Raw genomic sequence first — 13,383 nt, 5'->3', positions numbered from 1 at the left:
CTTCAAAAGAGGTATGCAGCCTCTGTTTCAACGTCAATGGAAATCAGTGAAGTCATTTTCATGCCAACGACCAGAAGCGTCAAATTCATTTCAGTTCAGGGGCCAAAGCCGACCTCATTTATTCTCAACTGGGTCAGACCAGTGAAAGTATAAAGGCATTAAAATGTGGCGGTAGATTTTGACAACTCCCAAACATTTTTTGAAAAAAATTCCACCTTGGAAGCCATTGTCAAAAAGTTGCCTTTTCATCAGCTCCGTGGATTTTAGCCAGACAAAGCAAACATTCTGCTTTGACACATAGTGAGCATCCAACTAGTCCTTGAACAAAAGCTGCAGTCGTGCCAAACGGCAGTTCTCCTGATGCCGTCGGGTTGAAGAGAAAGTGCGAGTGTGTGTGTGTGTGTGTGTGTGTGTGTGTGTGTGTGTGTGTGTGTGTGTGTGTGTGTGTGTGCGTGCATGCTGCTACACACAAGTATAAAGTCATTACGTGGCTGACAAAAGAGGCTTCTTGTCCTCGCCGCATGTCCTCGCATTGCTGAGGTGGGGAAAATAACTTGACTCCTTCCAAGGAAAACTTCCCCTGGATGCATTCGCAGTTGTTTCTGTTCAGATTTTCCTTCGTGCGCTCCAACACTCCGGACAGACACTTAAGTGAATAGCAAACTGATGGAGCGGGGACCGATCTTGCTCTCCCGAGGAGCACCGGGAACAGATTGGGAAAATAATGGTGGTCAGCAGAAAAAAGGATTTGTGTAAAGACTTCCATCTGGACAAGATAAAAGTTTCGAAGCCGCCATAAGAACAGTGTGAGAACCAGCTTGCTTTACAAGACTCACTCAAGCAGAGTCGATCAAGAAAAGTGGAAATTGCACTTCAAAGTTTAGGAATTAGCCGCTTCAGCGAATCACACAAGACAACAAGAGTCCCACTTGAACTTTGCACCTTATTCAACAGTACAATGTGGAAAGAAAAGAAAAAAAGAAAAAAACTGAATCGAGGTCCACCAGATAACAAACTCAACTCCACTGTTTGCATATTTCAGAATAAGCTTGACATTTTCTGGCAGTTGTAAATTACCAGCTTGTTAAAAGTACAAGCACGGCGCTAATCATGCATCTCTGGGAACGCCGGCCATTGTTCACCCAATGTAAATGATAGGTTTTCTTTCCCCGCTGTCACAAGGTCAGCAAAGTCGTACGAGGCGGAGGAGCGTCGGCATAAAAAGCTGCTCATCTCATTTTATTGTCAGCAAACGACGTTACATATTTGAATAGATTTCCTTTTAGCATTCTTGGCAAACAACGATGCACAGCGGGGTCAGGTTCATTGTTAATCCATACAAACCTCCAGCACTGTGGCTGACACACTTGTCTCACACACACACGCCGGCGAATTCTCCGGAGTGTTAGCTGCTGTTAGGATGTAGGGCAACTGTTCTTTAGCAAGGCTGATCAGGACTACACATGGGGGTCAAGCCATGAAAGCAAGGGAGGTCAATAATTTCTGTTGTAAATCACTGTTCCCACCCCCCACAAAAAAAAACGTGGATCACTTTTTTTGGCAGCTGGATTCCTCATTTTACACACTCAAGCCTGCAACAGAAGGCTCGACTGAAGCTTTGCTTTGTTTTGGGGTCCAAGAGGAAAAAAACTGGAGAACACCACCACTCACAGCTACAAGGGTTGTCTTTTTTTTTCCTTCAACTTTTCAATATCAAAGAATGCCTTTGCTTTCTTGACAGTGATGCGTTGCCAACGAGCCGTGCAGCTCGAGCTCTGTAACTGTGGAACGTGGAGCCACTTTATAACCCGGACCAAAGCGAAGCAGCCCCGACTGCGACTGTGAAATGTGGCAGTGTGCCATCGGTAAGAACTCAAGGCATTAATCGGGTATATGAAGGCTGCAAAAGATTTAAAAAAAGAAGCACTCGGGGCTTCTCTTTGCCCACGTTAAGGTCAGTCGCTGGTGCAAAATCCAGCTTGCAAAGAAGGATCAAGCTGGTCTGAGCCATACAGAACCTCACACAGCCCTGAGCCTTGGCCCTTGGCTATAAAATACAATCAAGTTAACATAATTGAAGAGGCAAGTGTTCCTCTGAGTAAGATGGAGCACCTGTCCTTGAAAATTAATAAATGAATGGATGTCCTGTAACCTGATTGAATGGCACAGGGTGTGTGTGTGTGTGTGTATATATATATGAGAGAGAGAGAGAGAGACAGAGAGACAGAGAGAGACAAGAACATGGTGCAGGCAGGCTGATGTGACACTGTTACAAAGCGGAATAATCCTGCAATTGTGATGACACAAGACAGACGGGACTGGATTGGCAGGCTTCCGGGTTCTGCACAAATCTGCTCTCCTGATGAGGATCAGAGCTGGAGGTTGTGAGAACAGACCCCCCCCCCCCCCCCCCTGACCCCGGGCAGGCTTTTCCACACTCCCTGCTAAGTGAGTAAACAACCAGTCATGTCAAACTCGAAAAGGATCAATTCCATACATCCTCAAGCAATCTCATCGACCATCCACCCCCTTCATATAATCCCGACATGAAGCCTTTTAACCACTATTTTTGACTTCAGCCGCTGAAACCGAGGAATCAGACCCCTGCAACAAAGTTGCACCTTGCAGCCGAGGGCTCCTCGCATTGTTTCCGTCTGAACAGAATCGGTTAAAACAAGTGGACAAACCGGTGAGATGACACTGGGATCGTCACAGTTCAACATCCTGCAGACAGAAGAGTGTTTGAGTCAAGGGCATCAGGGGGAGGGGAGGGGAGGGGAGGGGAGGGTAGGGAGGGGGGGGTGCACAAAGCAGCTGCAGATAAAAGTTAAAACTGAATTCACAACTTATTACTGCAAAGTTGTAGGGGGGTTTTTTCTTTTCTTTTTTTTAAAGAAAAATTAGCTTGCGATGCGTCATGTTTCCAGGAGAAGTGATCGGTCCCGTGGAGCGGGTCGGACCGGGGGATGTTTCGGGGAGTGTGACGGGGGGGGGGGGGGGGGGGGGGGGGCAAGCTTACCAGGGATCGAACTCGTGGATGATGCTCTCGAACCGGATCACGGCGAAAAGTCTGGAGCTGAATCCTGCCAGGCAGGCCAGGAAGAGAATGCTAAACGAGAGTAAAGACTGCCACCCGGCTGGCTGTGTCAGTCCGCCAGACAGGCCTCCCCTTCCCCCTCCCCCACCGCCTCCACCCGCGGAGCCGGGTCGGCTGTTCCCGTGCACCGATCCCCCGGCGTTGGCGGCGCTGGGCGCTTTGTGCTTGCCGTCGCTGGCTGCGTGGTGCTCCGCCATTTCTGCGTGCGCTCGTCGGTTGGATCTGCTCGAGCGTCTCTCGCTCTCTCTCTCGTGCCACGCTCCCGTGTCCCCCCCTCTCTCTTGCCGCTGCGCTCCGCGCTGTGCTGCTCAACTCCTTCCGGCTGTGCCCCGCTTGTCCTCAGGTATCCAGTCCTCCCGAGTCCCCCTCCCCCTTCCCGGGCGGATGTTATATTTTTATCAGGATCGCCGCTCCGAGAGACGGGCGTCACATCCCGAAACGCACACTCATGCGCCACATACCGAGGCTGCAACCGTCAATCCGCTTCACGAACGAACGCCGGTGGAAAGGGGCGGGAGGGACGCCAGGGGGTGGGGCACCGGGAAGCTGGAACAGCCTGTCACAGACCGACAGGTACGAGAAGGCAGTACTGAGTATGTTTCAGCCAATCAGTGAGCAGAGCCGCTCAGATCGACACACGAAGTGACCAATGGTCGCAGAGTAAATTGTGTCGCCTTTGATTGAATCGGATTATCCCTGTTACTGTATGAAATTGATTCATTCTGCAACCAACTATAAATAAAATCTACATCACCCCAGTCAAACTTAGCTATGTGCATTCAAGGCAAGATTTAAAACATTAAAAAAACAACACTATCCATAAAGTTTAAAGAGCTTTTCCTGCAGCTGGAAGCCACAGGCAGGTGTGTGAAGATGAATGTTCTGTGAGAGCAATATTTCTGTTGCCCTTGGATGTTCTGGAGTGAGAGGTAATAAAGATTGATGTCTCTCATCATTACTTTGTCCCCCAGCAAAGGCGAGAGCGCATCATTCATCACTCTTCTAAAATCAGGATGTGCTTTCACAACTGCCCCCAAAGCACTTAAAGCCTCCATTGAAAATAATACACTTATTTGGCACGTTTCAAGCAAATATTTGTTGATTGATTGTGGAGTCATTTGGTCCATTTTTTGTTTTCATTTTTGTTTCATTCAACCTTCAGACAGAGACAAAATTTTACTGGTTTGTCTGAGGTGGGGTTCCTTCAGAAACATAGGGAAACGACTGTTGCTTGTGTGTAGTCACAGATAAGCACTTTTTGAAAAAATACATTCCATTTGTTGCATCTGATGCTGCTTCATGGAAATATAACCTTCCACCCAGTGCTTCATCAAACTTCGCTTCACTCTCAGCCTGATATAATCAAAAGAGCCTACTTCTGAACAAGTATCATTTAATTGCTGACCTCCAACACATCGTTTACATTTAAATAATGGAGATTTACTCTCCGAACCTTGCACTTAATTTCACTACCTATTGGTGAAAGTGATTTATGGAAATTTTCAAACAGATGGGGATTCACATTTTCTGAGTGCTTGGGTTTTCATGCTTCAAATGACATCTTACAACAGGCTGTTATTCCTTTGCACCCTCAGCACCGTATATTTTTTGGAGAAAAGTTGATTTGCTGCTTTGAAAACTTGACAAACTGGCCCGGAATTCCAAAATACTCTTCACATCAACACTGTTTACAGCTACCCTGTCACCCATAAGATCATGATTTAAAAATGCTAATTAAATATTCATGTAAAGGAATTGGACTGAAGTTTGAGCCGGCTTAACGCGGTTGTGGATCCAGGCTGTCTTCTGGTGAGACGAGGCGGAGATAAGAGGGAGATGAAAATACAGCTTTTGGTGTGACGGGAAGATGGAAGGTTCAATAATAAAGGGAAGTAGAAGGATGATTATGAAAATTGATGGGGGTCATCATGGAGAGAGTAGACAGAGTGGCAGAAGTGGATAAGAGCTTTGAGGGTATGAAGAGTTCGCAGAGGCCAAAGCTTCATAAGGGCCGACAGTATCGCAGGCACTATGCTGGCAATGAACGTCTGCATGTGAATTCTTCTTGGCACAAAGACAAAACGCACTCTGGCAACCAAGTATGATACGTACATGTAAACACACATTAATCCCTCAAAGACTTAAACATATACATGCTTGTGAAAGCTGGCATGTCTGGGCACTCAACGATGGTTTCATACACACTCACACATACACACACTCACACACACACATGCATCTGGTTCCTCGATCACTCATCAAGGCCTGTTTATCCCACAGTGAGCACTCTACTCCGTCACCCTTTCCCCTCTACCTCCAGATTCTGAAGAGATGACCTTTGAAACAAATAGAAATGCAGGCTATGAAGATTGCTTCAATTGCATCTATTGTCAAAAGGCCAAGCCCAGATGAAAGCCAGCCAAAATGAGTGCTGTTGCCAGGCAGGGCAGCTTTGCTTTCTTCTGTCTCCAGAGGCATAGTTGAATGTTTGTATTTGCTTTGACTTTTCTCCTCTTTTTTTTTTTTTGCTCTCCCAATAACATTACAGACTTGCCGCGTTTGGCATTCTTAGGTGTCTACGCTTTTGTTTTTTCTTATTATTTTGCCAAAGGCCAGTTGTTCAAAAAAGCTTAAGAAGTCTTGCATGAAACAATTTTTGCGCCTGTCTTCGTCGCTCTCACTGCCTTGACTGCATTTCACATGTTACATAGGAGCACAGAGGAAAGAAGTGTCATGACTGAAAAAGAAGGGTTTGTTTTTTTTTTGGGGGGGGGGGTGCAAAAGGGAAGTAGTTGAAAACGTTATAACCAGGAAATCCTGAATGCTATCTGTGGACTTATCTCAACGCTGGAGCTTCAGCAATTTGTCTTGAGTTGTAAAATAATCTGAAATCGCTTGTTCAGTAGTGCATGCTGCTTTGTACCCACTTTGTGAAAAAGCAAAGAAATCTCATTAAATTGTCTCTGATGAGAACAAAATAACTACACCTTGAAAGGAGGCTTCCAATCTAATTCATCTGTGGTACATGTGGGGCACGTGACACTAAATCTGATGTTGTATTTCATTTGACTGCAGGGGTGAAAGATGCCTAGGAAACAGCACATCGTGTTCTCAGACTCTTGACATTTCTGTAACACTCATTTGCATTAATAAGGGAAGCTATAAAAAAAAAAAAGAAAAGTAACTAAGGAGAAGTATAGATTTATTGTGTTTTATCTGCATGCATGTTTTTGTTTTCAGCTTCTAAGGGTCTGCAGGCTGGAGTCAATCACAGCTCACAATGCTTGGAGGGAAACAGGCAAACATCTCGATTGATTACCAATCCATCACAGTGATAAAACACAGGAGCAAACACATTCCCACCTTGGAGAGTCTTCAATTCGCCAGCCTCCTTTTCTTCGGGGACTGAAAAATAATAGGATTGTGTTTGCTTTGTTATTGTCCTTTCCTTTCTCCTAATTCCCTGCTGTATCATCTCCATGCTCAACCTCGGGGGCTAGAGCGATCAGTGACCCAGCTTCAATCAGAAAACATGAGGAAGCGCCATGTTTGCTTCAATGCAGGAAGCTTCAAAAACTTCCAAAGCAGGCTTCACAGAAATCCCATTCATCTTGATTCACTGTGATCCAGTAAAACAGGATGATTAGCTGGTGCCTGGGGATTGCCATTGCACAAACCGATCTGCAACACAGTCATTAACAGAAATGAGACCACTTAAGGAAAACCACTTAGTGACCCAACGAGGTGCTGAATCCAACTATTATGAGCTATTTATTTACCTGGAGCCAACAGCGAGCCGTGCGGTTTAATACTCTCCAAACATGCGCGCATCAAATAATCGACAGTGGGGTCACGGTTCACATGTCGCTGAAACAACGCCTTGGTTCACTCTGAAATCTTTGTGTTCAGCGCTAAAGTGGTTTCTATGACGACTCTGTTTAATGACATCCTGAGAGCAAGTCTTGGTGATGAGTCAGAGGGTGAAAAAAAAAATGCGAGTAATGGCCTGAGTTAACTTCGACTTGATGGTTTTTGCTGAGCGCGCAGGGTTACCCATCAGTGACACGTCATTTCACACCGAGCATGCTTCAGTTCTTCAGCAGCCAATGGGGCTTGGGGACATGATTCCAGGGCGAGCCCCAGGCCAAAATGAGAGCTTAAGTGAAATTTTATAGAACCTTCCCCATATCATACCAGATAGGCATTAAGCACAAAATCATTGCACAGATAAAAATCATTCTATGATCTTAAAAAAATTTATAAAAAAATAATAATAATCTGAATCAAACAGATGGAAATCAGCATTTAGAAACACTGAGAAGATATTTTCCAGTCAGGAACCGGAACACTGGATATAAGAAGCAGTCACATTAAAGCAAATGAGTTTTACAGACAGAGGCCTGATTATTCTTCACTCCAAAAAAACCAAAAACAAAACAACAAATATAACAAAGTTTAAATCTGGAAATAACTGAATGTTCAGATATGGACAGGCAGGGACATTACATATAAACTGGGGTGCAAATAAATTATCATTATTATCATTATTATCATTGTTATTATTATCATCTTTTAGTTAAGTCAGTAACCATTTTGGGTTCTGATTTTAGGGTATTTTTTCAGGTATGTAGCTAATTTTAGTGCTAATTATGTACAATTCAGACCATGTCATCCATTTTCTAGTTTATTCTTAGAAAATTGCCAATTTATTCCTACATTTATTTACAAAGGAAATACCTATTAGTGTAATTTTGAAACAAGAATGAGCTTTGAATGTCAATATTTTTACGAAGCTAATTCATCTGAATGTCTTTCATTTTATTTCTTTGCTCTTTTATAGGAACATAATCTGACTTTTTCTCTCTTTAAAGATCTATTTGCCCTCTAGATTATCCTCCAGCCATTTTCACGGACTACAAAAAGCTGGTGCTCTGAGGGTCACGTACCCCTTAATGTCAAATGTAATAGAGAGTTCAATGAGGAGAAACCAGGGCGATTTTTCATGAATTCGGGAGAATATCAAGGTTTGTTTGAGTACATACAAACCACAGTTTAAGGCATAATTGTGCTGGATTTATTCATGAAACGAGGCCCTCCGGGTGCTACGAGGGGCCTTACACACAGTGTGTGTTTAGCGTACATAAATCCACCAGATGTGGAGATAACCCACTCATCCTGCAGGATGATATGGATCATACCTTACTACCGTACAACATTTTAATCTGGACTGTGATGGACGGCGGGCAGATGCAGGATCGTATGCGGCGTTCACCTTGTGTGATGGGACTGTTAATCTCGGCTTGCTGTAATTATCTGTGGCACCGCTCTGCTCAGTTTTTCATATACTCCATACACAGCCCGGCCCAGCCTGCATCTTTAGGGAAAATGGCTTGTTGTGATAAAATATGAAATGGCACGACAAGCTGTGATATCTGTGACAGAATACAACACAATCTATCAACGCCTGAGATCAGAGAGCTTTTGCTCAATTTACAAAAGCCACGTCCGCCTCAGGATGCCGTTGCTTTCATTGCGTTTATCTGTCATTTTGTGAACGATGTGAAAAGTTATTTCACTCTAAGAGGCTGCGCTGTGCAGAGACAATGACAGGTTTGATTGAAAACATCGGTTCATTTGATTACAGTACCTTCATCCATCGCAACTCCAAAATGAGAATAGAGTCGACGTGAAACTTTAACATTTCGATTCATCTCATTTAATGGATAAATAATAATGCATTGTTATGAGAAAAACCAAACTAGACTTAATTTTTTTTTTACTAGAAATCAGGATATGACAATAGCTGTTCTGTGCAACTATCTTAGAATTATGCAATCTAACTGTACTCATGCACATGAAAAGATCATGAACGTGAAGATTGAGATGGTGTCGAGGAGAGATGGTAGACTTTTTTGGGGGGAAAAGGATCTTGGCGGAGGAGGAGGAAGAGGCAACCCCTTCATATACCGTATATATATATATATGTGAAATTAAATCCTCTGTATACGTAATACAGAAAACCTGTCTCAGGTCTTGTAAGGTGCATCCTGTGGAGGAAAGACTAATTTTCCTCCCCTCAAGGGCAGACTTTTAAAAACATCTCAACACTGAACATAGCCTGAAAGCATTCGCCACATTCGGCCAGATTGATTCTGACCTGTTGACATCACGGAAAGTGCCTGCAGTGATGCTTCAAATCATATTGGCATGCTGCATAAAAACTATATGAATTGATAAGAGCAAGTGAAAGAGAGTGAAAGAGAGAGAGAGAGAGACAGGGAGGAGAGAGGGACTATCCTGAGCGCCACAGACAGAAATATCAACTATCTGCAGGCAGAATGTCAGACTGAGTTGTTGGCTTGCATGTCTTCCTCTTCAAAATATCAGCCGCCTTATCAACTTTCCCCCCGACTTCGGTTCCATGTAAGCAGCCTCTGCATGATGTGTCTTAGGAGGGGACTTGCCTTTCAGACAGGCCAAATGCAATGTGTGGAAAAAACAGTTGAACCTGGCCTGACATCATCCGTGCAGGAGCACAAAACAAACCAACAAAACAAACCAACAAAAAAGACTCATGTTGAAAATTGAAGTAAGCCTCCCAATTTCCCAGCTTCCTCTGCTTGACAAATGACCCTTCCTTCACTTTCCTGAGTAGACAACATGAGCTGTCTCAATTCAGAAGGCAACAAATTTATGTGATAGCGCTTCAATGACAGCCCCGAAACCTCAGTGGCAAAATTACGGCGGCACCGTTCACAACAAATGGAGCCGACAGCACAGTCGTCTCGCTGACATTATTCTGCTGTGGCCACAAACTACATCTGTCCACGTCTTTTTAAAGGTCCCACAGAGGCCCAAGAACAAGGTTTTTAGCTTGATTTTCAAGGGCAATTCACCCTGGTTCTGAGTCGCTCTCATGTCTCGAGCTCATTTTACACACAAGTTGTTATACCAACACCAAATTCAAGTGATATAAACTTGCACTCTTTATTTTTTTTTCTTAATGCCCTTCAAATGCCCCTTAAATTAAAGGCCAGGTCTTGTCTATTTTCCAAGAGAAGAGCACTCTGTTAAGGCGGTTCAATAGCAAGTGGCCCCCTTGGCCACGACTCTGCATCTCTGTGCTGAGCCCGTGTCCAATCGATTCTCCTCCTGGTTGCCCTCGATCGGTCATCTGACAGAGCGCAACTCATGGCTCTCAAATAGCGTTAAACTTAGCTGGCCTTTTGCAATGAATATTAGAGAGAAGGGATGAGATAGTGGTGGAAGATTTTCAAGAGGAACAAAAAGGGAGAGATGACTACTTCGATATGAGGCTTTGTTTAGCCTGAATGACTCAATATAGGAAGGAAATGAAATTAATGTAAAAATCTGAAGTTGTGAGATTTGTAAGATGCTGGTGAATTTTGTTTTTTACCAGACCATGTTCTTTTTCCACCCGATTCTTCCAGGTGATCTAACACGAAGCCATTGAATATACAAGAATATAGCCCATTAGCACTGCCAGAAGTATGAAGAATCGGGGTCAATTTTCTGTGTGGAGTTTGGTTATTTTCTGTCTGACTGTCTGAGTTTTTCTCCCAGTACTCTAAGTTCTCCCTCCAATTCCAATGTTGTTAGCTTGTTAGCTTCGTGGGCGACTTTAAATTGGCCTCAGGTGTGAATGTGTGGAGGGTGATTGTCTGTTAGTCCGGTGATTGCCGGTGTCCAGCGTGTTCCCAGAGGATGTACCATTATTGAAAAGGTCTTCAGAATCACTGCCTTATTTTTACTTTTAGCAGAAGAGCTAGGATGGTTAACATACATTTTGTGAACCCAAAAAACTTTCCCACTAAAAGCAGAGTCGGTGCAGCGATTGGATATGTTGGTTTCAGGCAGTCTATACATGACTGATGCAATATGGACAAAACCACTCTCATGAGCTTATTAGAACAGGATCTGTTTTCCTATCAGGTACTGGACTCTTTTTGAGATGCTTAACGTTAACAAAGCTTCTTTCTATCACAAATCATGATTCTGTGGCAAATTGGTATATTAAAAAAAAAAGGAAAAAGTCAAAATCTTCTGTTTCTGCAAGGTGAATTCAGACTACGAAGCAGACCAGAGTCGTCGCTCACTATCAGTTTTCTGTGTGTTATTTAGGAAACAGTTGTCTGTGAAGTCACATCAATTAGACATCGGTCTCTTATGGAGCATTAACTTGGACAGGACAGCAATTGGTAAATTATCTAAAGACAAATTAATATGGCCAACAGACACACTGAACCAAATGGGTCCCAAATCATCCTCACACCATACGTATAACTAGGGGATGATTGATGGGAGGAATTAAGTGGACTGGCATTACTCTTGTAGGTTTTAAATGACTAAATCGTTCCAGCTTTTGTTGGAGACAATTTCACAAATGTAAGCCCGAGCCGTGGGTATTGTGAAATGTAAACAAACTGCTCTTGTAATGTGTCGTCTCAACAGAAGCCCCTTCATATCAAACCTACTGGCATTTCTGACACAGCTGCGTTTGCTTGATATGGGTGGCTTTTGTTCTGGCGAGCAGGCTGAAAGCCTCGCAGTCAAGCACGTAATGACACAATGGTCCGTTCAGACACAAGGAAATGAAAGTGATATCAAAACTATCGAGTTCATGGCCATAAGACAAAAATATCAGGGAGGACAGCAGGGGTAATGGCTCCTAATACACCAACAGTCTCATCTCTCCATGTCTGGGCCTGGGCTGCCTGCTGCTCTTCTCTCTCCAGCAACATCATCCTCGGGACAATTGCTGCGTGCAATTTGACTCAGGGCTTAAAAGTTTCTCCAAGAACGAGACTCCTGCTGCTGCCATCGCTGCCTCTTGCCAAGATGCACACCGCAAGAAGATAAACTGTCGATTTTCTTTATCCACCTCGTCCGCATGGGGTCAAGGAAGCAACCTGTCTCATGCAGCCTCGTCCAGGTCTTCTGGGGAGACTGTGAGTTACTTCAAGAACAGCCCAGTAAGGTAGCTGCTGTAACAGGGCCAAGGATGTACCTTATAGGAAGCAATCGGGGGGGGGGGGGGGCTCCTAATCAGATACCCAAACCTCTTCAACAGGTTCTTCTCACTGTGAAGTCTCTCCTTCAACTCCTCAGTCATCTGTCAGGAGAACATCTAAATTAAATCAGTATTTGGGAGGAAAAACAATCTGTAAACAACTGGGCAGGTGGGGAAAGTGGCCTTTGACATCAACTGGACCCACAGAGCCGTGAGAGGAGGTGATGTCGGCGCGAGGGGTAATTTGTCTTCCTTGTCATCTCCTTACTGGAGCTTAAAAAAATTGTTTATAGCTCTCGCCAACCGACGCACTCCCCAGCAGCTTTGATTGATGTGTGAGGCGTCGCCATGGCAACCAGCGTGTACGAAAAATATGCGACTTTGGCAGGAGAACATCTCCTTCCGGATTATTAAGACCACCGAAGGGTTGTGCGAGTGTTTGCCTCTTTGTACGTGCATGCGGGCGGCGAGGAGTTGTTCTTGGCCAGCAGCTCTGCACGCCGCTCGCCGCCCACTCCAGAGGTTAATCAGGTTAGGCAGTGTCATGATTGAGCAGCTGACAAGGAGCCATACAGTGCCTCAGGTATGAAATTTAGCAAACGGTAACGAAGGCGGCTCAAGCTTCCAACCTCCTGATACATTTCGATGAGCGAGGGCGAGGGGGAAAAGCCGCACTGAAATAATTTAGAGAGAGACTCAACAGGATCAGTCAGAGAGAGAGGGGGGGAAAAAAAAAAAAAAAAATTGAAGTCATGTTTGCCAACAGTGAGTGCTCAAGTGAAATTAGGTCCCACTGGGATACAAAGTGACTCCGGTGACTGGTTAGTTGCACAGAGTTCGAGTAATGGAGAGACCTGTCACATAGCGAGCGCAGCCCCTTCATTTTCACAGCGCACTGCTTCCATCTTTTACCCTCGCTGCATAAATGCCAGCTCACTGGATCTTGCACTCCAGCACATGATTCCAGTTGGTTGCAGAAAGGCACAAATGATGTCTTTGTACAAATCTCACAAGTAGAGCCACCACTCCCTCTACTGGTAGGAACACAAAATGCAGTCAAATTTAGGTTAATGCATTTTCTGTGGCATTGCTCAGTCAAGTGAGTAAGTGCACACAAGCTCCCATGTTGCCGGAGTTAAAATATACACTACAAGCGACAATATTTGCGTGAACAAGTGAAAAATGTTAAAGATTAGTTCACAATATCAACGTTCAATAAATCGAAATAATAATTTCAATCTTAGAATTTGATGGC

The 13,383-nt window shown here is 44.3% G+C and overlaps 1 protein-coding gene across 1 annotated transcript in view; it reads right to left on the bottom strand.

The window, feature by feature from the left end:
- LOC308144905 (dolichyl-diphosphooligosaccharide--protein glycosyltransferase subunit STT3B) overlaps window positions 1–3,473 on the bottom strand; it is a 94,011-nt gene extending 90,538 nt beyond the window's left edge. The window contains exon 1 of the mRNA XM_080516184.1: window positions 3,020–3,473. Within this exon, the coding sequence (XP_080372310.1) occupies window positions 3,020–3,294 (275 nt within the window). The 5' untranslated portion in view covers window positions 3,295–3,473. The remainder of the gene's footprint in view (window positions 1–3,019) is intronic.
- Between the last annotated feature and the right edge of the window lie 9,910 nt (window positions 3,474–13,383).

Source organism: Blennius ocellaris (genome assembly GCF_963422515.1).
Source record: "Blennius ocellaris genome assembly, chromosome: 20".
Taxonomy (NCBI): domain Eukaryota; kingdom Metazoa; phylum Chordata; class Actinopteri; order Blenniiformes; family Blenniidae; genus Blennius; species Blennius ocellaris.
This window is presented reverse-complemented; position numbering and strand designations above follow the sequence as displayed.